At 55.2% G+C, this 26,153-nt stretch overlaps 11 protein-coding genes across 11 annotated transcripts; 6 read left to right on the top strand and 5 right to left on the bottom strand.

The window, feature by feature from the left end:
- Window positions 1–246: 246 nt before the first annotated feature.
- On the bottom strand, window positions 247–2,812 carry GMORB2_7606 (Fungal Zn(2)-Cys(6) binuclear cluster domain; the record flags this gene model as incomplete). The annotated part of the gene is made up of 4 exons (XM_035469571.1): window positions 247–1,366; window positions 1,465–1,628; window positions 1,706–1,804; window positions 1,883–2,812. 4 exons carry the CDS (start codon window positions 2,810–2,812, stop codon window positions 247–249), a joined length of 2,313 nt encoding a protein of 770 aa, XP_035320665.1.
- A 1,414-nt stretch (window positions 2,813–4,226) lies between these two features.
- On the top strand, window positions 4,227–5,129 carry GMORB2_7605 (Nucleoside-diphosphate-sugar epimerase; the record flags this gene model as incomplete). The annotated part of the gene is made up of 1 exon (XM_035469570.1): window positions 4,227–5,129. One exon carries the CDS (start codon window positions 4,227–4,229, stop codon window positions 5,127–5,129), a length of 903 nt encoding a protein of 300 aa, XP_035320664.1.
- A 1,302-nt stretch (window positions 5,130–6,431) lies between these two features.
- On the top strand, window positions 6,432–7,127 carry GMORB2_7604 (uncharacterized protein; the record flags this gene model as incomplete). Its single annotated transcript, XM_035469569.1, has 2 exons — window positions 6,432–6,461; window positions 6,510–7,127. The coding sequence occupies 2 exons, from the start codon at window positions 6,432–6,434 to the stop codon at window positions 7,125–7,127; spliced, it is 648 nt and encodes a 215-aa protein (XP_035320663.1).
- Window positions 7,128–8,171: 1,044 nt separating this feature from the next.
- GMORB2_7603 (AlcB) lies at window positions 8,172–9,671 on the bottom strand (the record flags this gene model as incomplete). Its single annotated transcript, XM_035469568.1, has 1 exon — window positions 8,172–9,671. One exon carries the CDS (start codon window positions 9,669–9,671, stop codon window positions 8,172–8,174), a length of 1,500 nt encoding a protein of 499 aa, XP_035320662.1.
- A 1,160-nt stretch (window positions 9,672–10,831) lies between these two features.
- Window positions 10,832–12,376, bottom strand: GMORB2_7602 (calcium uniporter protein, mitochondrial; the record flags this gene model as incomplete). The annotated part of the gene is made up of 2 exons (XM_035469567.1): window positions 10,832–11,946; window positions 12,025–12,376. 2 exons carry the CDS (start codon window positions 12,374–12,376, stop codon window positions 10,832–10,834), a joined length of 1,467 nt encoding a protein of 488 aa, XP_035320661.1.
- A 1,606-nt stretch (window positions 12,377–13,982) lies between these two features.
- On the bottom strand, window positions 13,983–14,410 carry GMORB2_7601 (D-xylulose reductase; the record flags this gene model as incomplete). The annotated part of the gene is made up of 2 exons (XM_035469566.1): window positions 13,983–14,193; window positions 14,265–14,410. 2 exons carry the CDS (start codon window positions 14,408–14,410, stop codon window positions 13,983–13,985), a joined length of 357 nt encoding a protein of 118 aa, XP_035320660.1.
- A 726-nt stretch (window positions 14,411–15,136) lies between these two features.
- On the top strand, window positions 15,137–16,495 carry GMORB2_7600 (Phosphoribulokinase uridine kinase family protein; the record flags this gene model as incomplete). The annotated part of the gene is made up of 4 exons (XM_035469565.1): window positions 15,137–15,486; window positions 15,700–15,848; window positions 15,911–16,232; window positions 16,348–16,495. 4 exons carry the CDS (start codon window positions 15,137–15,139, stop codon window positions 16,493–16,495), a joined length of 969 nt encoding a protein of 322 aa, XP_035320659.1.
- A 2,588-nt stretch (window positions 16,496–19,083) lies between these two features.
- Window positions 19,084–20,836, top strand: GMORB2_7599 (uncharacterized protein; the record flags this gene model as incomplete). Its single annotated transcript, XM_035469564.1, has 3 exons — window positions 19,084–19,195; window positions 19,331–20,384; window positions 20,755–20,836. The coding sequence occupies 3 exons, from the start codon at window positions 19,084–19,086 to the stop codon at window positions 20,834–20,836; spliced, it is 1,248 nt and encodes a 415-aa protein (XP_035320658.1).
- A 621-nt stretch (window positions 20,837–21,457) lies between these two features.
- GMORB2_7598 (diphosphomevalonate decarboxylase) lies at window positions 21,458–22,700 on the top strand (the record flags this gene model as incomplete). The annotated part of the gene is made up of 2 exons (XM_035469563.1): window positions 21,458–21,519; window positions 21,590–22,700. The coding sequence occupies 2 exons, from the start codon at window positions 21,458–21,460 to the stop codon at window positions 22,698–22,700; spliced, it is 1,173 nt and encodes a 390-aa protein (XP_035320657.1).
- Window positions 22,701–23,172: 472 nt separating this feature from the next.
- On the top strand, window positions 23,173–24,674 carry GMORB2_7597 (Vitamin B6 photo-protection and homoeostasis; the record flags this gene model as incomplete). Its single annotated transcript, XM_035469562.1, has 2 exons — window positions 23,173–23,322; window positions 23,403–24,674. 2 exons carry the CDS (start codon window positions 23,173–23,175, stop codon window positions 24,672–24,674), a joined length of 1,422 nt encoding a protein of 473 aa, XP_035320656.1.
- A 312-nt stretch (window positions 24,675–24,986) lies between these two features.
- GMORB2_7596 (cytochrome c heme-lyase) lies at window positions 24,987–26,053 on the bottom strand (the record flags this gene model as incomplete). Its single annotated transcript, XM_035469561.1, has 2 exons — window positions 24,987–25,260; window positions 25,419–26,053. 2 exons carry the CDS (start codon window positions 26,051–26,053, stop codon window positions 24,987–24,989), a joined length of 909 nt encoding a protein of 302 aa, XP_035320655.1.
- Between the last annotated feature and the right edge of the window lie 100 nt (window positions 26,054–26,153).

The raw sequence follows: 26,153 nt of genomic DNA, 5'->3' as shown, positions 1-26,153 counted from the left end.
AAATTAAAACCCCCGCCTTCTGCACTCGGTATCATATACCGGTGGATACATCATCGCTGCAGCTGGTCAAGAGGCAGATGGTATATATATATATAATATGTTGACAGGAGCCGTAAATGTCAAGTATCGGAGTAAGCGTCACGACGGCGGACACGACTATTGGGAAAAAGGGTGTTTGTTGTATACATTGGGGTATCTATCGTAGAACAAAACTGACAGGTAGTACAAACGATCTGATAATCATCTTCACCTCGCAGCGTCAAGGGGCGTTGTCTGCAGGCGGGCCGCCAGAAACTCAGCCAACTGCCACCCCCGTGCCTGTCTTCTGAGCGTGGTAGCAAACCGGGACATCCAGGCGTCGGACGCACAGGCGCAGACGGGAATCCCGTCGACAGCCACGCAGCCGCCGTTGGCAACCCACCCGCACGACTCGGAGATGGCACTGACATCTATATCCATGTTATCGATCGGTGACCTGCTGACGACACCACACGTGCAGGGGACAGCGTCGGTGAGGAACCATCCCTTCAGCACCGCCGCGGCCGTGGACAGGGCAACGTGGGCGATGGGGTCGATATTCCCCGGGGGACCATTCACGGTGTACAGGGCGCACTCGTAGGCCTTGAGGATGGCGAGGCAGTGTAGAATGGCCTTCCTTGCGTCCTCGGTGACGGCCCAGCGGCACAGCTGGACGATGTCGGCGTCGACGGGGGTGACGGGCGAGCAGGCAGATGCGCCCCCTGCGCCGGCAAGGCTCCACGATCCGAAGACCAGGATAGTCATGAACCGCACGTTTATGTTGAGGTGCAGCAGCAGGAGGTGGTACAGCATGCGACCGTTGAGTACGAACAGCGTGATGCGGTTCATGACGGCCTGCTCCCACCCCGGCTGGGCCTCCGTCTCTCTGCCCATGTACGCGGCCAGGAGGCGCCTGATTTCGGGCGCGTTGCCGACAGGGTCGGCCCACAGGCTCGCGATCCCCTCGAGGCGGTCCTTCCAGCTCTGTAGAGGCTCCGAGAGCCACGCCCGGCCCGAGTCACACTGGGGGACGAAGCCGCCGCTCCACTGCACCTGTGCAAGCTTCCAGATGTCGTGGCAGCTCCCGCACAGGCCTATGATGACGTCCTCGACCATGGTGCCAGACGGTATCATCACTTGCGGGCTCTGTGCCATGCTCGCCATGCTGAACGAGCTGCGGTCCGTTGGTTCGATACCCACGCGGCGGAAGTACTTGTCAAGACCCCAGGCGTTCCACAGGGAAAACGTCGGAGGCATACTCAGCTGCAGCTCCTCCGCGTGCAGTATAGGAGGCTGACTAGATACGAGGGCCAGATACACGTCGATCTTCAGGGCACTAGCAGCAAGCCTAAATCATTGGATGAGTCGGCAAGATGATGACGGAATTTTCTTCTCTTGAAAAAAAAGAAGAGAAAAAAAGAAAGAAAAAAAGATCCTTGCTCTTACCATTTCCATTTGGTGTATTGGTGCTCCAGCCAGGGACGGAACGTTCCCGGGTAGTGCACCTCGGCATGCCTTTCAATCTGCCGCTGGTTGAACGCCCCCTTTTCTCTCATGGAGGATATCGTGAGATTCAGCAGCCGGCGGGCCCTCGGCAGTAGACTCCTCCGCTACAGGACTGTGTTAGCCCATCGGTAAAGATAAGAGATGAGAATAAAGATATGGTGGCATGGAATGTCAAAATTACCCCAGACTCGAAGGCGAAGATGGCATTCAAGAGGGCCACCTCGTAAGCCATGTGCGGCCACGGCTTTGGCCCGCTTGACTCATCGATGTCTGCGACGATCTATACGATGCGGGGGGGTATGATGTCAGCTTGCTTTCCGTATACTGTGGGGGCTTCTGGGAACATGGGTCACAGTACCAATTCCTTGAGAGCATACGAGGCCAGGCGGCCGTGAATGCCTAGTATGATGTCTGCCGTCTTGTCCCCGCTGAGGAGCCATGCGCCAATCATGGCGACCGCGGCGACGGTGAGCGGGCAGCTCTCCAAGTCGTCCCTGAGGGCAGGTCCGTGGATGACGGGCCATCTCTCGTGGAAGTGGAGAAAGTACGAGTCTAGACAGGTATCCAGCCAGGCAGCGTAACCCACCGGGAGGTTGATCTCCGCTTCCGACTTGCCTGATACGTGAGCCGCGATCAGGCCGGCCAAGCATCCCAGCCCCACGCGGAGAGACAGCCGGGGGGACTGGGGCGCAGAACCGGCGGTGGAAACGGCGGTGACGGCCACCTCAGCCGGCACGGAGCCTCGGGCTTCCAGCGATGGCGGAGGCGCATGGGCGGCGTAAGAGTGGGGAGGGGAGACCGAGAAGGACTCGGACGACGACGATTGTGGAGACGACACTGTCCGAACGGCGGTGGTGGTCGGCCGCCGATTGACGGCGGCCGGCGGCTGGATGGAGGAGCGCTTCCTGCTGCCGACGCTGATCACGGCGTCCTCGGCATCCGGGGCTCTGGAGTCGCGGGAGTAGGTGCAGACGATGCCTCTCTTTGTGCAGAGGGAGCACTGCTGGCCGCCGTCGCACTTGGTCTTGCTCTCGTGGCAGAGGTCGCAGGCGCTCCATCCGCGTGCCAGGGGCGCGTTGAGAGAGTTGTGCACGCCGAGATGGCGACGCAGGACATCGTTGCGGGTGAAGGAGCGGCCACATACGGGGCATGTAAATGACGGGACCTGGTGGGTCGCCTGATGCCGCCTCAGGTGTTCCTTTCGGAGGAAACCCTTACCGCAATGGCATGTGTGACGTGTCGTCTGGCTCTTGCTGACACCGGCCGGTGCGTGGGAAGCGTTGACCATGTTGGTGGGTTTCCGAATTCGACGTCACCAGCAATGCCAGACAAGTGGGATGAATGCACGGGACTTGGTCTTGGTGCCAATCGTATTCACCCGCAGCGGCGCATGCACACATGCGCGGGAACTCGACACGCTCAAGAGCGCTCCCTCCTGCCTGGACGGGCCGTGGGCCTATCTCCCTCGCCCGCGTGCCGGGAAGCGGCGTGGCTTGAGTGGAAGGGGCCGATATTGCCGTGTATGGGTGTGTTGGTTCGGTGAGCGTGACTTGATGCTGACGGTCGGAGGGCTGATGGGATAAAAGTGGTGTAGCGGTTCGGTGTGGGGGAGAGGGGGAGGAGAAAAAAAAAAGAGAGACAGAGAGACGTCAGGGAAGGAGCTCAGCAGAAAGTGCCTGAGTAATGGTAAGTGGGAGAAAATGAGACCAAAAAAAAACTGATAATTCCTCAATCTTCTTTCCTCGTCGTCGATTATGAATATAACGAGAATGTAATGTTTCGAAATGCAATTGCTGGGGGAAGGCCTTCAGGTCAATCCATCATTTCCTTCATTCATCTCGACCATTATTCATCCCGCCCACATCTATCCCACTCATCCCACCGTATCCCACCGGAGCGTCCTCCCACACCAGCGGCCCGGGCTCCCGATTTTAAACGACAGCTTGGACCCTGGACGGTTCCAATTAGGAGCTTCTCTCTCGTCTCCCTTCTTCCAGGGTGGATGCCATATTTAGATTTTATCTTCATGCATACAAGCTATGGGTGCGGGGAATTGCCACATGCAGTATTATTATCAGCAAGCCCATTCTCTTGCGCGTACCTATCGATATACTACTATACATATACGAGTACGTAGCAGTAGTAGTAGTAGCAGTATTATTACATGTGATATAAGATGAGGCTCAACTCGACATCATATCTCGACACATGCACGTGCTCATCATACTGACCGGGAACTTGACGTGCTACGGTTTCGTACACGTATGGCTGATGGGACGTACGAATCATATCTGATCCGATCAGTAGCTGCCGCATGTTACATCTCGCATCTGATGTGCTCTCCTACTACGAATGGTGACATCTGTGCCATCCCACCCACCAAGCCGATGGGATAGGTGGGAGGGAGGTACATGACGGCCGCATACGTCTTGTATGCACAGCACAGGTACCTGGCCGTCCTCTATCCCACGTCTGTGGTCTGCGCCAGATCAGATCACGCACGCAACACACACGCTAAGGAGAGCAAGACTTGGATGGTCAGCAATGGGATGTTACAGAAAGCCGAAGATGCAATCGACACTGGAAGACGTGCAATCGGATGGACCGACGTCAAGTTATTTAAGCCCCGCCCCATCCTCCTCTTCCTTCCCCCCCCCCCTCGTTCCCTCTCTCTCTTCCAATCTCATCCATCCCCGTCAGACATGTCTTCCCCCATCAAGAACGTCGCCTTGGCCGGTGCCGGCGGTGATGTCGGCTCCGTCGTGCTGGAGCACCTCCGCGCCTCTGGCAAGTTCAACCTGCTCGTGCTCCGCCGCACCGGCTCCGGATCCACGTTCCCCTCCGACGTCAAGGTAGCAGACGTCGACTTCTCCTCGGTCGAGGCACTCACGGCCGCTCTCGAGGGCCAGGACGCCCTGGTGTCGACCGTCGGCACCGCCGGCCTCGCCGGCCAGACTCTTCTGGTCGACGCCGCCGCCGCCGCAGGCGTCAAGCGCTTCCTGCCGTCCGAGTTCGGCTCCAACCTCGACAACCCCAACACGCGCAAGCTGCCCGTCTTCGCCCCCAAGGTGGCCGTCCAGGAGCACGCCATCGCCAAGGCCAAGACGTCGGGCCTGACCTACACCTTCGTCTACAACGGCCTCTTCCTCGACTGGGGCCTGCAGAAGCAGTTCCTCTTCCGCTGGGCCGACCGCAAGCCCACAATCATCGACGGCGGCGACGCCGTCTTCTCCTCCACCAGCCTGCCCAGCATCGCCGACGCCGTCGTCGGCATCCTCACCCACCCGGAGGAGACCAAGAACCGGGCCGTCTACATCGAGGACATCAAGCTCACGCAGAACAAGCTCCTCGAGCTGGCCAAGCGCGCCTTCCCCGCGGAGCCCTGGGAACCCCAGCCCGCTAAGCTCGACGACATCACTGCCAAGGCTGACGCTCGTCTCGCCCAGGGCCTCCTCGACGCCGAGACGTTTGGACCGTACATCCTCCGCGCCATATATGGCCCCGTAAACGGCGCCAGCTATTCCAAGACGGACAATGAGCTGCTCGGGCTCAAGGGATGGACCGAGGACCAGGTCCTCGAGCTGTTCAAGAAGACCATCCAGTAGAGCCGTTGCATCCCATGTGCGCAGTCGAATAGGAAATGTTGTATATACACAGCAGCAAGCAAGCAATGAAACATTTTGAAAAACAAAACATCATTGTACACTCCACCCGTTTCAAGCTACATCTGACATTGACGTACGTTATCCGACCCGGAAGACCTGTCAGGACCCATCAGAGAGGAATCGTACGTAAGTGGGGGCGAAAGGACCCCGAAAGTGCTATTACATACGTAGTCGTCACCTGGCCCGATCCCGTCAACTAGTCACTAGTGCCTGCACCGCTGTAACGCTTCTGCCTCGCCTCTATACGCAGGCCTTGCCACTCATCTCACTACTCCCTCCCCTGAGCAGACTCCGTTGCCTGACAGATGCAATTGTATAGAAGCACTGGCTCTAGCCATGACGCTACGCGACGTACACGTAATACCATCGCCTGATGGATTCACTGCCACATACATGTGATGATATCTTGCTGGCTACATGTAAGCTATTATCTGATCTCTCGGGATTCCTTCCTCCAGGGTAGCTTGATTCTCTCCAGTGCGCGTGCGCTGTGGCGCTTCCTGCGACTCTTGCACGCTCTACACCTCGCTGCATGTCTCCTTGATGGATCGCCCGACTCTGCCAACACCGGATCAGGGAGTGTGCTTTGGTCCTTGAGAGGAGCATTGCGGGCGGAACGTGGCAGAAGCATGTACCTATCAATGGCAATCTGTAGTCACGGGTCATCTGCAGGGTCAAGGTATCTCGAAAGAACCGGTCAATGATCATAGAAGAATCCACTTGGAGGACACGCAGACCTCAAGACACAGCAAAAGGGTCATATAATAATACCTGTTTGCCTCCTCCTCATCCCCATATGTTCTGTCATCTATCGCTGCGTGATCGGGCGTATCATCGCCTGGATACCGTCAACCTCCCGCCCTTCTCTCCTCATCCCGATCGGGGACAGATGGACTGAAGGCAGGAAGAGGCAATGGATGCGTGGATCTCTTCTTGCGTCACCCGCCTGGTTTAGGGAGCATTCGGTCCAGGAGGGCGACGTCAACCACTGCAGTGATGTCATTCACCTTCCCAACGCCTTCGATCGATAGTACCGTGTGGCATATAAGTTGGGAATCCTTCGTACTTACCGTATCCCTCGATGGAGAACAAGAACGAGAACGAGAACAGAACTCGACGTGTTCTGCAATTCACCTCTTCGAAACAGATCTTATCACCACAACGCACATCGCTACATCCCATAATCCACCACAACATCCAGCGCACAGACACAGAGAGACACACCTCTTACCAGATCCGACAATGACTCTAGCTCCCAGTGAAGGCACAAAGGTAAGGCACAGATATCTCCCGCCGCCATGAACCCTGGATGCTCTGCAGTCTCACGACCCCGCCATGCTGACATGGACATCCTCACTCAAGGTGTACTCCGGCTCCGCCGCCCCCACCGAGAAGGAACCGACGGGCCCGGTCCCCACGGGATCCCTAGCGGACGAGTCCGCCACGCACGACGGAGCCTTCTCATCCAACAGCCCGCGCTCCTCGTCCGTCGCAGGCCCCAGCACCGGCGGCGCGTCGGAGACCGCCGAGCTCGAATCGGCGCCCGACTCGGCGTCCCGCTCGGCGGCCCGGGACACCACGTCGACCGACGCGTCCAGCTACGACGCCGCCACGGGTTCCGGGAGGTTCTCGCCGTCATATGCGGGCAGGGACGCCGCCGCCGGCACGGCCCCGTCCTACGTGGCGGAGCAGTATATCCGGGACCCTCGCGGCCCTCACGGGAAGAACATCTCCGACGGCTTCCACCACTCCGGCACCGAGGACGGAACGCAGAAGGCCATCAACGCCGAGCCGGGGAGCATCGACGACCCTTCCCGGTTGGCCGAGAGGCAGTTCGACCTCAAGGATAACACGAGGACGAGGGCCGCTGGACCGCGCGAGCATCACGTCACGCATCAGTCAAAGTACGATTCCCTCAGTGCTGATGCATCGGCTTAGGATGCCCAAGGCCTGGATGAGATTGGATCTACCAATTTACGATGCCTGAATAAGAAGCCTGATGCAGAATTTCATCAAATGTCACAAACAAACCCCTCCCCCCCCATGAACAGATTTTCAAAAAATAAAAAAATTATTCGATACATTACAGATCCGTCCCCTGTGTGAAATGCGAGTTATTAGTGATTCACTGTATTGATGCGTCGAATTCCCCCCAATCGACACCCCCGCTACATGATCATGTACTTTTCCGCTAACAATATCGGCCATCTTTGTATTCACACCGCCATGTCAGCAATACATCACCACTTGCTTTCTCTCAAGAAGAAGGGTACGATGCACCAAATGCATCTCAGGAAATTTCCCGTATACATTCGTCAGTACCCTCTAGATTTGTTGCGGACGTGGGGCAAAATCATCTCAAGGGCCACATGAATAGTCGCCTTCCTCGATTGTATCAGGGGAAGGGGACAGCGATCAGTATAGGTACACTTGCCACTATTGCCTTCTCTACTATATCGCTTCTACCTCACCACTACTCATCAGACCTTTCTGTCGCTCATCTCGCTACCCCTGCCCCGAGCATACTCGTCGCCCGACAGTGCGTCGAGGTCTGATGATGACGGGCCCCAGCAGTTTACTCTTACTACAGGTTACTAGTAATAGCAGTCGTGTCTCTAGAAGCGATGTCCTGCCTGCACCTGTAAAGTTGCGCCAGCTTCCATGGTACGCAACGAATCGGACGAGACACAATGTATATCTGCCCTTGGCCCCTGAAAGTCCAATCTGTCGTGTTCCAAGATTACAGAGCAGGCCCCTCCCAAGCATCCCTGCGTAACCGAACAAGCCAAGACTGCTTATGCGGGAACGGTATCTGCTTCTCAAGGGCGAAGCCGCTGGATCTGAGGTGGGTGAGGAATCTGCCATGTAGCCTGTGAGTCTTGATTCTAATTCCATCCTTATTCCTCGTATATAACTCCTCCCCCCCCCCCTCTCTCCCTTTCTTTTTCTGCATCTCTTCTCTCGAACTTGGAATAAGACTGCTCACCTCTCATTGTCGATTCTGGGCTCCAGGCAGATGTTCATGGTTCGATAATCGACAAGCAGGCACCAGTGCACCAGTGCCGACAGCCACTTGGATACACGACCGCGTGCCCACTCCTCTCCAACCATGACGTGCAGACCTCGATCCCAGTCGGCAGCTTCGCCGTTGAGGTAATGGCCCAGCATGTCCTCCTTGACCCAATAGACCTCAAAGAAGCCAAAGGGCACGCCGTCCCAGAGACCAATGGCGGGGAACGAGTGGCGGGACTTGAGGGCGCCTTCGAGGAATCCGGGGAAATACTCGCCCCAGAAACGGCTGACGCGGGGGTTGGACAGCCATCTCCGCATGAGGGCGGTATCGCTGAGGCCGGTCAGGTGCTGGTGCTCCTGTGGGGGGTCAGGGCCCACGGGACCCAGATGCGGGACGGGCTTGGGCGACGAGGAGGCGACGCGGAAGGAGAGGTACTGCCCCACGCTAGGGACGAAGCGGGAGTAGAACGTCTCGCCCATGCGCGGGGGCTTGGGGCGGAGAGGGTGTCGGATACCGTCCGTCATCCTGTACTGCGGCGGCGGCGGCGGGTAGTACGTCGGCAGGTGGGACGAGGAGTAGAACGGTCCTACGGGGAAGCCAGGGCTATTTACCGGGCCCGTCGGCACGGGGGCACCGGGAAGGTCGTTCTCGAAACGCTGGAGAGCCGACTGCGATGAGCTGGTGATCTCGAGGGAGGCCGTATGGCGATGGAGGGGGTGGAGCTTCGACTCGCGAGTCGGGGAAGCTGGTCTGCTAGAGTTTGGCGACCCGGGGTGAGAGGAGTAAGTCCTGGCACGGGCCAGGGTGAAGAGGAACAGGCCGGGCGGGATCTGCCAGAACATGCGTCGCGAGACAAACATGTCTGTCCATCCGTCCGCGTCATCGTCAGGGTGCGTGCCCACGGCCGTGTCGGCGCTGGCGATGAGGCCCATGCGCTCCAACTTGGGGATGAGGTTCCTTCCGCGCAGGATGCCATCACGCTTGACGCGCACCGACCATTCTCCGCGGGGCTTGGCCTCCTCCGGGGTGAGGCGGCTCGGCTCCGTGTCCAGCGCCATGCGCGGCTCGGTTTGGTGGAAATACCAGTACAGCGTGACCCACAACATCATGGCGATCTGACGCGTGGGGCTTGCGGCCGGTTTGAACTCGCTGTCTGCAGGGTTGGAGATGGTCGAGATGAACAAGGCGTCATTGCGCAGCGTGGGCGTCTCGAATGGCAGAATGCGAGTACTGGACCTGAGAGCGGGCGGGAGATCGTCGTCGTCCTCGGCTGCCTTGCCATCGCCGCCGTTGCCGTTGTCATCCTTGCCACCTGCCTTTCCGTTCTCGGTGTGGAGGATGATTGTCCACCCTGCCGGGAAGGCGTGGTGGTGCGTATTCATCTCATGGCTCTTGAAGCTCAGGCCGCCAAAGACGGATGAGACCGTAAATGTCTGCCCATCTGGGAGATGCAGTATCTCTCGCACCATGGCTGACAGATGTGGATACGATGTCTTTTTCGTTCTCTTTTCCAATCGTCAAAAGTTGTCGTGAAAGCTATCCCTCCTTCTTGATCCCAAGATCAGAGAGCGAGGGTAATGTCGGATGATGATGGCGGGGTAGCTGTCGTGGCTGTCTGTTAGACGACTCCACCAATGCTTTCGGAGAACACGAGAGGAGGAGCCCAAGAGTCGATATCTAGCTGGCTATATAGTTTACCGGTGTTCCAAAGTACACAGCTCAGAGACAGTCACAGCTTCGGATGACGGAATAGCATCTACCTTTTTGTAGAGATGAAAAAAATATGGAGCAGTGAAGAGGGATAAAAGCTTTCTGCAGGTGATGAGTTTTTTCCCCCCAAAGTGGAAGGAACGACCCGGGTAAGCGAGCGATGTAAAGAGACTTGGTTGCAAATTGCGTACGATGCCGTGTCTAGATACTTGTAATAGTTAACATCTTTGCAGCATCATTGCCGTACTAGTAGCAGTCGATAGTGGGAGTAGACTACTAACGTCGTACTATCTTTCCAGGCTTCACGTAACCCACCACCTCCACCGCATGCATATGCAGCCTGGAGGAATCACATTGTGTGAATCTGTTGTACGATAAGAACCTGTCCTTGATCATCGTCTCTTCTCAGTCCACGTCAATGTTTCATTTCTTTCCTTCTTGATGTCACCGTTCATCTTCCCATTTCTACTCGTAGTGTATTTCCCGTCTGCCTTTCTCCACTCGATGCTATCCGTGTATGTAATATGCTGTCCTGCTTCGTCTCTATTCCACAAGGTGATTCCAGGAAAACACCAGCAATATAAATTAAAGTGTGTATTGCTCCACATATCAAATACATATCATGATACAAACTCGCTCTCTTGCTTTTTATTTTTTATCATTTTTATCAATTTTTTTTTTTTTTCATTTCTCTTATCCCGTGCTCAGATGCAAGATGACCAGTTCGTTCCACCCTTCGGAATTGCCCGTCGAACCAGTGACGATTGAACCAATTACATCATAAACAATGTACGGCTACCAACACACCAAACACACCACGCCCCTAAGAAAAAAGAAAAAGGAAAAAAAAAAAAAAAAAAATAGAAGCCCCGACCAGAGCCATCAAAACATCGCATGGTGTTTATGAATGCCTCGCACATTATTCGTCAGCCTTCTCCAACAACGGTTCCGATCCGCTCGACTTGGCCTTCTTGGAACCATTGCCGCCCTTCTTGGCATCCTGCTGACCCCGGTCGTCGTCATCCCCATTACCGGCCTTTTCACTCTCCAGCGTCTCCTTCACCTCTTCCCCTCCCAGGTCCTTGACCTCGTCCCACTCGGCGTCGTACTCGGCCGCAATGTTGCGGATCTCCATGCGCAGCATGTTGGCGTCGTCGACCAGGTGCTCCCACGCCTTGTGGTCGAACCCCCTCTCCTGGTAGAGGGCGTTCTGCCGCCGGGACACCGTCATGTTCATGGCTGCTTTGTAGCTGAGGTCCTTGCTCATGTACAGGAACCAGAGGTAGCCCCCCATGATGGTCGTCAGACCCGCCAGGTATGTGACCGGCTCGACCAGGTCCCACCCCATGTCCGTGTGGAAGGTCACGTAGTAGACGACGGCCCACCAGGCGCTCAGCGCGACAAACCCGCCCTGCGCCAGCCTGTGCGCGCTCCTGTGCGCCAAGAGGTCGCACTCGCTCTTGACTTTGGCCATGTTGTCTATCCTCCGCGACTTGGCCCGTAGTCGAGCCCGCATGTAGTAGGTCCTGTCGCTGAAGCTGGGGACCGACACCCGCACCCCGCTCGCGCCCTCTGCGCCCCTGAGGCCTTCGATCTCCACCTGGAACTCGCGGCCCCGCGCCGCGTCCCGGATGAAGTCCCCTACCTCGGTGCTGCCGCTCCAACGCACCCACCGGGAGTCGTGGTTGTGCGGGCCCTCGCGGCCCAGCCCGGAGTAAGACGCTACGTTGTCGCCCTGGCTCCGGTCCTTCTTCCCCCGCTCGTGCGGCTCCCTCTCGTCAGCCTCGGCCCGGAAGGACACCCGCGGCAGCTTCTCGTTGCCGTTGACGCGCAGCGGAGGCACCTCGGCCTGGATCAGCCTCTCCACGTATGAGAGGGGCTGCTGCGGGTGGACCAGAAGCGCCAGAGGCTCGACCGTCTCTCTGGAGGACGGCGGCTCTTGCTTCGTTTCGGGGTCGAGGTATTCTTGATCGGCGTGGAAGGGCAGCGGAAGGATCAGCTTGAGCAGCCTAGTGGGCGTCGTCAACAGACGTCCTGCGATGGGTTGCATTAGTGGCATTCTGCTCGGCAGCCCCGTGGATGCCTCGTCAACCGCCTGTCGCCGACACTAACCTATCTCTCTGTTCCCCAATGCAGGGTCCCGGGAATCCGACTCGGGCTGTGTCACGTTGCTCTCCCGGTGCCAAGGCCGGTCGTCGGCGTAGCGCTGGGCGGTCCTTCCATATGGCGCACCTTCTTCGCCCTCCTGCTTCTTCAGCAGATGAGTTTTAGCATCGGCCCCTGAGATCCTGGAGGCTGGGGACGTGGAGAATCCCCGGATGCGTCTCCTGCTCAGAGAACCTGTAGCGGTGCCGAACCCATTGCTCTGTCGTAGAGATGTGAGGCAGCCATGATGCGAACGTGCTGCTTTCGTCGGCAGGCAACCGATAGATCGTTTGGTAGCTATGCGCCAGAGAGGGTTCATCGCGCCAATTATTGCGTCCAGATACTGCTGGGGTCCCTTGAGTACCGTCGTTGTGAGAAGCCGCGTCGTTGATGGTTCTTGAAAACGCCCATGACGTTGAGAGTCGGGAGCTGAGACTGCGGTGCCTTGATTGTTGACATTGGTAGCAATGACGTCAAAGACCAGAAAGCTCTAGTTGCAAGTTGCCTGCTGATCACCGATGCGGTAGCTACCGTCAGGCCTAAACATCTAGTCCGACGCAACGCCATCAACGTCGCCCATAAAGCGGCAGTCAGTGGCTTTATTCCTTCCTCTTTCCCTCCATCTCTCCTGGGAAGAAACCATCCCGCCTTTATTGTGATGCAGAGACGAAGCCAGAGACGGTCGTCTCGTCACGAACTGTGCAAGGACCCATGCTGTGCGTCTACGTATACAGGACAGTGGTTCCACCATCGCCCCTCATCAGTCCCGCGCCGCGGCAGCGTTGCTCCCAATAGTTTATCTCCGAGTAGAATCCGCTTCACACACGCATCGAGCAAGTCCCTCCAATCTCGGACATTTGCGCACAAAATCCATCGCCTTGGCCCACGTCTCCGCCACAGCCCATCCGAGTCTGGGTGCTGGAACGCAAGAGTTAGAAAGATAGAGGCAATGCACGCCAACATGCTCTGCTGGCATTTACCAAGCGCAGTGCCCGCCATCTACCTGGAGATCCGAAGCAGTCAATATAGCCACTGCCATCCCCCGGCAAGAATAGAACGGGCGCTCTGTACTCATCCACATCGCTCAGTCTATAGAGCATACTATCTCCCATCCATTACTCCTCGATGCCCTTTTTACCTAACGACTCAGCCGTCGGTCGGGTGCCGCAGGATCAGGGCCAAGGACGCAAACACCTTGGGGATATCTGCTTCCTTTGTGACGTCTAGCTTCCGGCACACGAGATAGTCGCCGTGTTCTTTCGAGAGGGAGCCCCATACATTCTCGGGGGGGGGAGTCATTGTATATGTCCAGGCAGACGACATCGCCGCCGAATTCAATAACTCAATAACTGCTTTGGTTACGGCAATACCAAGGAAGCAAACGCCCCCGGCCACTAAATGTTTCCAGCGGCTTAGTGAAAGCAGAAGAAAAAATGAGGTGGGCAGAATCCATATTACCTATGACTGTGCGTGAGTACAGCCGGAACAGCTGCGTGGTAGGTACGTCTGGCCGCCCTGACGAGCCTTTACCTCCCGGAACGAGAGATATGTGATGCTTGACATTGTGTTGGAAAGCTTTCGGCATGCGGTCCAGATTAAGCCTGTTGTTTTAGAGAGAATGATTATGAAGAGAAGCAAGACAAAGACACTAGAAGTTGTTGTCTGGACATATGCCACTTTGTATCCATTCTGAGGCGACCTAACAAGCAATCCAGACGCCTCCGCCTTCTCGAACGGCACCGTGCTACTAATCAGCGACTTGGCAGAAAATGGCACCGGAGCACAGCATATCGAGAGCGATGTCGTAGGTCATCGGCCCGTAGTGGAAGCATACCTTCAGAGAGATCTTCTTCTCACGCATGTACCAGAATAGGAAGAGTCTGATACGGTTTCCCCATCCCCGCCTGCGCGAAGACATCTTCAGCCTAGACGCAGCATATCCCCGTCTGCGCAGAGATCTGAACCCCAGTACACTCCAGCACCACATCTACACCATGTGGCAGACAAATCTCGGCCTTGAACCTCTCTGCTTCAACTCGTGGTGTCGAATCCAGTCTGGGGGTAAACGTGCCACGCTTGACAAACTCCTTGGCCAGTCCCAACTCGTCATTGTCAATGCCCGTGATATAGACGGCCCTTACTGCAAAGGTTAGAGATCACCGGATGAATAGAAATGGTTGGTCAGGAAGAGAAATCTCTGCATCGACTGCGGTGATGCCTCCCCGAAGCCGTTCCGGATCACGCCCTCCCGCATGCTTTCAGGGGCCCGTCTTACATGAGAGCTGGACTTGTCGTCATCTGCGACGACTACTGCAGCTATGGCCTTGGAAAATGCAGTAGTAGCGAGAGTCATCGGTTTCGCCCGCAAGTTTTTCTGTAGGTTCGTTCAAACTCGGAAACCAGGTATGGTACTTTTCAAATCATTGTTTGACCGACCCGCCTATAAGGAGTGTTTTCGAATGTTCTGCGACGTAGCCATGGGGTTTGGCGGGGGTACGCTACTTGTAGCGTCTCTCGGCGGCGGAGATCACGGAAATGGTGAGGCCAGCGTCACGAATACCAATAGGGTACGAAGGTGAGGTTGAAAGGTCCTGATTCTCCATCTCCTATGCTACGTAGATGTACATCTATCTATCTATCTATCTATCTATCCATCTATCTATCCATCTATATCTATATACATAGCTCCTTCCTATAGCTCCTTTCTAGATGGGACGTCAGGGATGTCCCTCCGCAACACTACTACCCCTAGCCACGAACTCTGAGTAGCTCTCAGCTGGCGGTATGCGCAACTCCTTCCTATTTGGCATACATGCTGAAGGGACGTTTCCCAAATCAGATTGGCCCGACGAGCTTATGTCCGGGAGTACGCACCTGGCTTCAATGAGAATATGCGATGTCCCCCAAAGTGCTGGACCGTAATGTCCTATCTCTGCTAACCTCCAGTTTAGCCTCGGCTTTTCCGAGCCTGCCGTCGACGGCGACTGCAATGGATACGGGGGGGTAGGTCGGACGGTGGGGGGAAAACAGCAACAGAGCTTTCGGGCCATGTACGTGATTGTTCTTCTAGCTTGGAGACATGTCCAGCTCTCGGGCCTGGACGGTGCCATCTCGATTTCTTGTACTGGCAGTCAAACCCATTCTTCGAACACAGGCCACACTGAGGCCGACCCACCAGCGAGTCCACGCTATAGGTGCTGACACGTACCCCGTGTTAGTCCTTGAAATGGATGGAATTGGGCCGATCAACCACGTGGGGGACAGCTTCGGTTATCTGGTCGGTCTAGAAGGGGGCGGGCGGGACGAAAACGAGGGCCGTGTCATGTCCGGATGGCCGATCCCTGGCCGATCCCACTCCCAACACCGCAGCCAATATTACGACAGTCAGACGTCGGGAGCCACTGCGGGGAAGCCACTGCGGGGAAGCCTGTGACTGTCTTTGCATCCTTTGGTTGGCAGGTGATAGCGACAATTCGCACTTGTCGGCGGGCTTCTCTCCCATACGTTCCCATGTCTTAGCCGGCACCTCAACCGAAGATGCCGGACAGAAAAGAATGCCGACCAAGCTTGGCTGACAACGGGCACACGGCCCGAGCTGCAGTCAGATACGCCAAGACGCGGCCTGACACTGTTCAATATTAGATATCTACTCCCTCTCAAAGCCCCCGTTTGGATCTCTATTCTAGACGCGATTTGGCAGACAGATGTTCCAATCATGACAGTCGACGCCAAGCTCCGGGTCGCCAACGACTACAATTCAGCCGTAGACGAATTCGCTTTCAAGTCTCTAGGTAAGACGCACACATATCTGCCACACCTGTTCCTCCGTGGTTGCTCCTATGTCTTGCGGTAGATCTTCACGACAAAAAGCCGTCCGGCTCTCGAGTCCTGATCGGACTATCTGGAATCCCTGGCTCGGGGAAGACGACGTTTTCCGACGCCATCGTGTCGAGGGTCAACGATCTGTACAGGAAGCGTCATGGGTCTCCGGAAAGCACACCCGCCGTGGTAGTCCCCATGGATGGCTTCCATCTCTATCGCACAGAACTGGCGGCCATGGCAGATCCCGAAACAGCCGTTCACCGGCGGGGAGCAGCCTTTACCTTTGCGGCGGAGGAATTCCACCGCCTTGTAAAAGACCTGGCCGAACCCACCGGAGAGGATGCGAAGTCCGTGTACGCCCCGAGCTTCGATCATGCAAGCTGGCAGCCGGCCAGAGAGAGCCAGAGCGGATCAGGGACGAATTCGCCCTGCTCCGTGGACTTGCCCAACGGAACCCAAATGCGCCAGCGGTGTTATCAGCACCTTGAATCACTTCCAGGTGAAAGAGTCGTGTTTGTCGGAAATTGGGGAAGCTGCCGCCACGTATTGGGTACAGTGCACTCTTTGCGAGTGCGATACAGAGGAGAGAAGGATATTTCGGAAGACGTCCACTTGACTGCGGGTACGCAGGGTGAGAAGGGGAGATTCTTGTCGCGGCAGGTGTTCACAAGGCAACTTGTCAGGTACAATAACAGCTTCGATCTCTTTCGCGAGATCTCGACACCGGAAGGCGCGACAAGCGAATATATTGACGGCCCGTATCATCCTACTCTCTTTTCAAAACGGTTGCGTAGAGTAGTACGATACAATTGAGTTGAATTTCGTTTCAAAATATCAGCTAGTACGGCTAGTAGTATCGATGATATATTGATATATGTATATGTACAGAGCTGTACATGCTCGCGAAATGTGGTGGCCTGGATATTATATCACTGCGGCCAATCACAGTCCTACAATCATAGAGACAAAGGACAAAAGGGGTAAACCCCAGATTTATCTTATTTTCTTTTCTTTTTCTTTTACTCTACAAACAGTATTGTAGGAATTTTCGCAATTACCTATTTATCGATATCTTAGTCTGAATTCTCATTGGTAGAGCTAACTGTTACTGCTGTATTATATTCAGTTCTTCTCTTCTCATGTCTCGGGTTAAATCCATGTTGATGATTATGTTAACGGTATTTGTACAAAGCCCTTTTCCTAGGCAACTTTTCAAGCATTCTACTTTGGCTAATTCCTTGGTTGGCTCTTTCACTGACTTCACTGAATGGGGCTGTTGTCAGCTTCGAGTAATTGCATCGGTCTTCAGGTACCGGCCCGTCGGCAGAAATGGGAAGAGGAAGGGTCATTGGTAAGACTATATAACTGCTGTAAAGAGGAAAAGGGGGCTACGAGAAGGACAGGCGGATAAAGAAACATCTACGCTGAGAAGAGTCATTGGAAAGACTGAAAGTTCTGGAAGGAGGAGAGAGGGAGGATAGCGACAGGCAACCTGTTTCTGCCGCCATACAGGCCAACTCCAAAGTATAGTAACAGGAGATATCCAATGTCCAGATCAGACGCATTTGGGGAATACCTACATCTGTCAATGACTGTCTCGCTATCCTGACGGCACATGACAGAGGAGGAGGTATGAAAAAAAAGGAACAGGCACGATAGGAGCGAGAGACAACTCCCTCCAGGCTCCGTATCATCGAGATTGCACGTTCGATGCAATCCATCCATTGTTTTTCTGACCCTTGAGCTCATGCATACATATCAAGTCCATCATTCACGCCTTCTGTTCCGGCTCCCCCTTGATCTTTACCTTGCTCCTCAATATATGGGCCAGTGGCACATCTATGCGGCAGTCACAAACAACATCGCAGGAAAGAGCAGGTCATAGTGAGGTACAGGGTCCCAGGACTCCCAGGCTTCTTCCTCTATGGGCTTTCACCTTGAATCTGTTGTTAACATGCCGTGCTTCCTCGTCTGAGATACATGGAACTTCCCTGATGGACAGCTTCTCTCCCTTTATTCATCTATGGCGGGTCAAGTTCCAGGCATCTCACGTCAACATCCGCTACGTCTTCGGACGTCCTCTCTTCTGCGACCAGCGGAAACAGGCAATGACTTGAGATACTTTCGCGCGCACTCGCCTAATCACTTTCTTTCCCACCATGACTGTCTACTACAGGATAGTATATACGGTCACGAACGATTTGTATTATGCTGACAAGCAACACCAGAGACGACCTGGACATGCTGACAACAGCGCTTCAGCTCAGATCTCACCCTTGAGATGGCACGGTCTGTTTACTGTGCTCCAAAGAGCTCTGATCGCACTGGTCCGCCTGCATGCGTCTCCCGTCGTCTCTCGTCGTCTCTCGCGCCTTCCATTAGCCATGCTACGTCAGAATAACCTCTTTCCGCCGCTCCATGTGTTTCCACGATCCTCCATAAGAGTCAAAAGCTCGTGAACACCTCGGAATCAAAGTATGAAATGCAGCAAATGCCGATTTGTTATTCGTCAAGGTGATGATATGACGTATATCGTCGAAAGCTTGTGCCTTGACCCCAGATCAGTAGCTGACCCTTCGTCTATAAGTACCCCCCCTGTTTCCATCCATCCTCTCGATTTCTGGTTCCCATCCATCCTTCTTGCATCTACACTTGCAAGACCTGCTCTTCCTCAGATTCGGCTGCAACTATCCGCACTACCTCATCAAAGCACGTCTATCTGCTTCAAGCTACAGGTTTCAGAAATTCACATTTAATCGAAGCTGTCAAACACCATCTCCAGTCAAGACGCTTCCTGTTTGAAGTCGTCGAACACCTCGCTCTTTTGGTCGAGACGCATCTTCTCTGTTGCCCCTTGTAGGAGAGGCGAGCACGGACAATAGCAACAGCAACAATAACAATAACAACAAACAACAACGTCAACGACAACAACAACAACAACAAGACTTCGAAAAGTGTTTGAAGGTGAGCACAATCACAGCCACCGTAAAAACTCTCGGGGTCACGCCCCAGAGCAGTCATCATTCCTGCTTCCTATACTGACATTGTTCTGGATAGGCCACAACCTTCTCTCTAGCAACCAAAGCCAAAGTCTCGTGAACCCTGTGGGAAGGGTCACAAACACACAAAGTTCCTTCTCAAGGCAACAGAAAAGTCCTTCCTCGAGGCACCCTCTCACTTCCCAAGCCCTTTTACTCAAGCAAAATGGTTGGCTTCAACCCTTTCCACCCAGGACAGGAATTGAGCCCGGCTGGGGACGAGTACACAGTCCCAGTCACGTTTAGGCGTGCACCTGAAGCTAAGCTTGATCAACACGGTAAACAAAAGGAGAACATCCCACCACCTCCTCAGAAACAGCAACAGACAAGAGGTTGCGGCTTCAAAGCCCCTCATCGGCACCCTAGGCAGCCATTCTCACCGCGACGACCATCTCGCTCACAAAGAAGAGCAGCAAAGAGGCGGGAGCGTCTAGGAATCCGGCCACAACTGCTTTCCGCAATCGCCGAGGAAGACTCGGAGGAAACTCAGACCCCCAAGTCTGACACGGTACAGATCCACGTCGAACCAGACCTTTGGCGGGTGACTCAGCCTGTTCAGCGAAGCTATGGCAGCCATGTGCCCATGCTCAAACCGATGGTCAACGGTGTGAAGCGGAAGCACCATTCCATGCTTTCTATCGAGGGCCGCAAGCACACGAAGAGAATGGCAATGATGCCAGCGCATGGCCATGGGCTTACTCGCAACCCCCTGAGCCAGGTCACTGCCAACGCTGACGGGCAAGACGAGAAGGAACTCATCAAAAGGCTATCTGGTTCTTACCAGTGGTCCTGGCTTGAAGATCCCATGGACATCTGGGAGTGGGCCCAGTCCAGAGGATACACTTCCAAGTGGTCGAAGGCGCAAGTCACCGGCTTCAAGCTACTCCTCAATCTGATGAACCGCACCGCGGCTTCAGCCCTGAAAGGTGCCCAAAGCACCGGCAGGGTCTCTCGCCCCAATGCCAAGAGGTTGGGGAAAACACTGTCCGATTCTCTCAAGACTATGGGTCTCGGTAGTCTGCGGGTGGATATGCTCACGATCTCCTCCTACCGCTTCAGCCCTGTCGGACGTGACTTCCCAGCAGTCCACAGGCGCGCCGACCTTGCAGAGTTGGAAACGAAGCGCATCGACAGAGGCTGCCCGCAGTACTGGACCCACGGACAGCCAGCTGTCTCTTGTTCAGGGCAAGGCACACGACGAGATGTCGGGCAACAAGAGAGTCGGAACCCCCTTTTGGGCCATCTGGAGCAAGGATTCCAGGGCTCAGCTATCGATCGGGGGGAGGATCAAACCAGCAACCTTCTCCACGCTGCTAGTGGACAGGAGCGTCCCCTCGCTACTACCAATACACCGGACGACAACCCGCTCCGTTTCTTGCAGACCGAGAAGCAATCTGACCGGATGCAGACGGACGACGAGGAGTTTCAAAGAGACATGTCCGCTATCAAGCAACAGTTCACCCAACTGTCCGTCAAGAAATGGCAGTCTCCTCCTCTTGGAGCCACTCGGTCATGATTCTCGCCAGTGGTCTCCTACTTCCCCTCTTGCAGTTCAGCAACCCACAACATGGGCATTCTATCTCACCTCAGAGCCTATATGCTGTTCCAGCAGACGGGATCCTTCACATCCCTACCCTCCCCTCTTGCAGTTCAGCAACCCACAATATGGGCATTCTATCTCACCTCAGAGCCTATGTGCTGTTCCAGCAGACGGGACCCTCAACAACAACAACAACAACAACAACAACAACAACAACAACAACAACAACAACAACAACAACAACAACAACAACANCAGTTCAGCAACCTACAACATGGGTACTCTATCTCACGCCAGAGCCTATGTGCTGTTCCAGCAGACGGGATCCTTCACATCCTTACGCTCCCATCTTGCAGTTCAGCAACCCACTACATGGTGAATCTATCTCACATCGAAAGCCATGTGCTGTTCCAGCAGAAGGAAGCCTCAACAAATATGCTTGCCGTCAAATGTCAATAAAAACATTTCAGCGCAAAAAAACCGTCCCTTCTGATATAGTGATGTCCTACCGTGATGCTTGCTTGTGATACCTGATAATCTGTACAAGAACTTGTCGTTTTCTTACCAACTGGTAATACAGGGTACGTAAGTGCGTTTGTCAATATTACCAGCAGCCGAGAACCTGGTCGTACTGTATTATATTATCGAGATCGACAATCCAGGAACCACAGGAATGGCCTGACAGCCCCGCACTAGACCAGAGCTGGTTAATATGGTGGACAAAATTAAATGTGAATGTTGAACAGTTAAATTATGTAGAGACCTGACTGTCTCAATTTTCGACGCTCATTCGTAGCTGCCCGAGGGGGGGGGGGGGGGGGGGATGCCCCTCACCTTCTTCAATATTTCCTTCAACTTTCCTACCCTCCCAATCTGCAACCTTTTAAGATTCTGCAGACCAATATTCCAGGGATGTATACAGCCTCTTGAATCACAAAAACTCGACAATACCCATCCTTTTTTTCTATTCAGCCGAAAACCCCAAACACCGAAAACAAAAATGGCCGACAACCAGGTTTACCGCGCCAGCACCACGGCGCCAGTCAATATTGCCGTTGTCAAGTATGTTATGTCCGTGAGAAGTGTTAGACGCCCAGCATTGTATGTGACTGACTGTTTGCCTGAACAACAGGTACTGGGGAAAGCGCGACGCCAAGCTCAACCTGCCCACCAACAGCTCCATCTCCGTCACTCTATCCCAGAGTGATCTTCGCACGCTCACGACCGCCTCTTGCTCCGCTTCTTTCGAGGGCGACAGCCTGACGCTCAACGGCCAGGCCTCTGACATCTCCGGTGCCCGCACCCAGGCCTGCTTCCGCGAGCTGCGCACCAGGCGGGCCGCCATCGAGGCCGCCGACTCGAGCCTGCCGAAGCTCTCGACCCTCCCTCTCAAGATCGTCTCGGAAAACAACTTCCCCACGGCGGCGGGCCTGGCATCGTCGGCTGCTGGCTTCGCCGCCCTGGTCAGGGCCGTGGCGGACCTGTATGAGCTTCCCGACTCCCCATCGGACCTGTCGCTCATCGCCCGCCAGGGATCCGGTTCGGCCTGCCGCAGCCTGTTTGGCGGCTACGTCGCGTGGAGGATGGGCGGCAAGGCTGACGGCACGGACTCCAAGGCTGATCTGGTCGCCCCTGCGTCGCATTGGCCTGAGATGAGGGCCCTGATCCTCGTCATCAACGCCGCCAAGAAGGACGTGCCCTCGACGTCGGGTATGCAGCAGACTGTCGCTACGTCGGGCCTGTTCCGAGAGAGAATATCCAAGGTGGTCCCCGCCAACATGGTCTCCATGGAGGAGGCCATCCACACCAAGGACTTTGCCAAGTTCGCCGAGGTGACGATGCGCGAGTCCAACTCGTTCCACGCCTGCGCCGCCGACACGTACCCGCCCATATTCTACATGAACGACGCCTCCAGGGCTGCCATCCGCGCCGTCGAGGCCATCAACGCCCAGGCCGGAAAGACGATTGCCGCCTACACCTACGATGCCGGCCCCAACTGTGTCATCTACTTCCTCGAGGAGAGCTCTGCCACCGTCGTGGGCGCCTTCTCCAAGTTCCTGGCCGGTGTCTCTGGCTGGAAGGCGGGTGCCGCTGACGTCCAGTCCGCTGTCGAGATTCCCGATAACATTGCTTCCATCCTCAAGGAGGGTGTTGGCCGTATCATTCAGACTAGTGTCGGTGAGGGGCCTGAGAAGACGGATGAGTTCCTCATCGCTGCCGACGGCGAGACTGTCAAGAGGTAATGATGGTATGATATATGCGCGGAGTTTTACGATAAAGGTTAGCACTATGGGGGAAAAGCACGATAGAATACCAAACTATTAGCGGAATTGATGTTGAATATTGGAGACTTTATGATGCCTCTTAGTTTTATTCTCTATTCAATCAACAAAATGAGTATAATCTTTCTCGAGACTTTTTTTTTTTTTCTTTTTCTCTGTCACACTCGTGTGTGCGTGTGTGGTGGTTGTGACCGTGACACAAGGAATGAGGCTGGGGGACGAAGGGGCGACCAAGCTCACCTCCCCTTCCACCTCTCTTCTCCCAGCCTCACCTCTCAACTTCTCTTTCATCCCACTGTTGACCACGTCACCATCAACTCCCTTTTCACCGACGCATAAGAGAGTGACACTTGAAATTAGCCCTCCGTCAACAGAATAAAAAGTGTCTGAAATCGAAATCACATTCGGGTACTTTGCTTTCACGCTGCATAAAATGGCCGAGGCAGCTGCTACCAACAAAGACCCGGGTCAAGGCATCTCCAGCATGCTCTCCGCAGGCGACGAGGTCGAGATTTTTGAGTGCGACAAGACTGGCCACATTCAAGAAAGATGGCTGCACACGTCTGATGGGCGAATCATCCCGGTATGAACGACATTACCTTTCTCCCTGGCCCTTGGGGGGGAAAAAACCCCTTCGAATCAGCCATACTAACGCCTGTGCAGGTGCTATCTCAGAACAGGTCCGACAACATCTTGGCGCAGTCATTTCAAGACGCCCTCCAAGCCATGTTCGACTCCTTCCTACCAGTTGGATTCCCGCACTCTGTCTCGGAGGACTACCTGGCCTACCAGGTGTATGACTCGCTTCAGGCCTTCTTCTCGACCATCACGTCGCTGCTGGCCAGCCGCGCCCTGCTCGAGGGTCTGGGCGTCGGCGACGCCAACTCATCCGCCACGTTCGCCACGCTCCTGACCATCTTCAAGGACGCCATGTCCCGTGTGGCCACGATTGTCTTTGCGCACCGCTTCGGCCTGCGCATCGAACCGGATGCCAAGCGCTACCGTTTTCTGGCAGACCTGTTCAACGACACAGCTTTCTTCCTGGAGCTCTACAGTCCCTATCTCAGTCAGGGGTACAGATTTCTGGCCGTCGGCACGGCAGAGGCGCTCCGAGCACTCTGCGGGGTTGCCGCGGGCGCCAGCAAGGCTGCGCTGAGCGTGCATTTCGCCAAGCACGACAATCTTGCCGAGCTGAATGCGAAGGAGGCCAGCCAAGAGACGGCCGTGGGATTGGTCGGTCTGCTGGTGGGAACCATCGTGGTCAAGTACGTCCAGGAACGTTTCACCGTCTTGTGCCTCATGTCTGTCCTAGTGCTTGGCCACTTGTGGGTCAACTACCTGGGTGTGCGGAGCGTGCACATGACGGCGCTCAATCGCCAGCGTGCGACGATTCTGTTCCAGGAGTACCTCAAGTCTGGCAAGGTGCTGTCCCCCCGTGAGGTTGCCTACAGAGAGAGCATTCTCTTCTGGAGGGCTACCGTGTCAAACCGGGATGGGCACCAGGTTGCCCGCATCGAGTTTGCAGAGAGCTACCAGCATGCACGGACGCCTCCCAGTGGGTCGGACGGTAACTGCTTCGTTCTCGACGGGCAGAAGCACACAAAGTTCATCACCAGGCTCGCGAAAAGCGGTCTGTCTACCATCCGTATCATCATGTGGGATCGTGCTGGGCCCGCTCATGTCATCATGGCATGGTTCCTTGCCGTGGAGATTGCCTGGGTCATGGTACCAGGCGAAGGATATTCTGACAAGTTCCACGAGGCTCTGAAAAAAGATGTCAAGGACGAGGGTGAGTCACTGGCTCCTAGGAAATACCGGAACGCCGCCCTGTGGGAGAACATGCAGGCTGTGGGGTGGGATCTCGATTCCCAGGCGTTTGAGACGGGACCACCAGTGCGTATCCGCATGCAGCCCGCTGCTCGCAAGGACGAGTAGAGTCAGTCAGGAGAGACGCGGTTCCTCTTTTTTTTTTTTTTCATGAGTACTATGATGGATATGAACTGAGTTTTCCAGAGATTGAAGTATGTAATAAAAAAAAAGGGGGGGGGGGAGTCTATTATAAAAGTACAGGAAAAAAAAATACAAAATTACCATGCACCATGCCGAATTTCATCGTTACTGTACAACATCCCACTCTCCACATACATTCATACATACCTTGGTACATTGCTCCCTCTCTCTCTTTCTTTATATTCTCGTCTTCGAAAAATTCTTCTCTCCTTCGTTCTTGTTTGTTGTGCTGAGAGACTAAGCCAAGCCGGTCAGCTTCATGGCCCGCATCCTAACACCCTCCCAGGTATTCAGCTTAGGCCGAACATCAAGGTAGAAGGAAGGGCCAGGTTTCCCGTCGGCACGACCGGAGTAGAAATCGATGACATAGTCAACGCGGGTTCCGCATCGGTCAATGACCCAGTCGTGACGGTCAAAGGGAGCCGTGTATCCAAGGATTGTGTTGAGGCGAGCGGTGGGGGTCATGCGTTCCATCTTGTTGGCGAAGGATTCGAGTTTGGGGCCACCGCATCTGCAACGAAAGAAGGAGGAGAAGAAGGTCAGCATGCATGTACGGCTCAGAAGGAAATGGTAGGGGATAGGGGTAGAGAGTAAGCCGTTTCCTTTTTTTTTCCAAAAAAAAAAAATAACAAAGAAGAGGGAGAAAAAAAGAAGAGAGAGAGAACGCACTTTGACTCAGAGAGATATGGTTTCTCCCAATCGCAAATCTCCTTCCAGGCCCTCTCGTTGACAGCGTTGTGGATGGGCACGACGGTCTTCATGTCGGCCGTGTTGGCCTCGTAGCCCTTGCGCTTCATGGCCTCGAAGAACATCTTTTCAGAAGGGTAAACCCAGTTCCCCGAGTGGTCGGTGCCGGACTCGACCTCTGCGTTGGCCGAGGCACCGTGCTCCATCGGGTAGGGTGACGAGTCCGGGTTGGTATTTATGGATCGGGGGATGCTGGAGACTATGCGCTCCGTCCCCAGACCGTCGCGCACCTGCCCGGCCTCGGGGGTTTTGGGGGTAGGCGCAGTGGCCTGCGACGACCAGAAGGGGATGTAGGATGTTATCGCCTGGGTCCATGATCTCGGCCTGCTGGCGGTGTGATCTACCGGACAGACCTTTGGCGGCGACGCATGGTGATGATTAGCGGGGCGGGCTGGTGGCGATGGTGGTGGTGGTGAGGTGTTGTGGTCGACCGGACATGCGGATGATGCTGCCGCGGCGGAGGAGGCCTGCTGGGCGGCACGGGCTTGCTCGAGCCATGCTTGACGGGTGGTGTGGTCGACGGGACAGGCACCCGCGTCTTGACTTTCGGCTGTCATGCTGGAGGGGGAAGGGGGGGGTTGGGTTGGTATTATCGGGGTGTGATACAGTATTCGTTATGTCGCGAATCTAGGCGATCGGGGGACTCCAAGGCGAGAG

The sequence above is a fragment of the Geosmithia morbida genome (assembly GCF_012550715.1).
Source record: "Geosmithia morbida isolate 1262 chromosome Unknown scaffold_9, whole genome shotgun sequence".
NCBI lineage: Eukaryota > Fungi > Ascomycota > Sordariomycetes > Hypocreales > Bionectriaceae > Geosmithia > Geosmithia morbida.
Note: the sequence above shows the minus strand (reverse complement) of the source record. Positions and strands in the feature narration are given on the sequence as shown.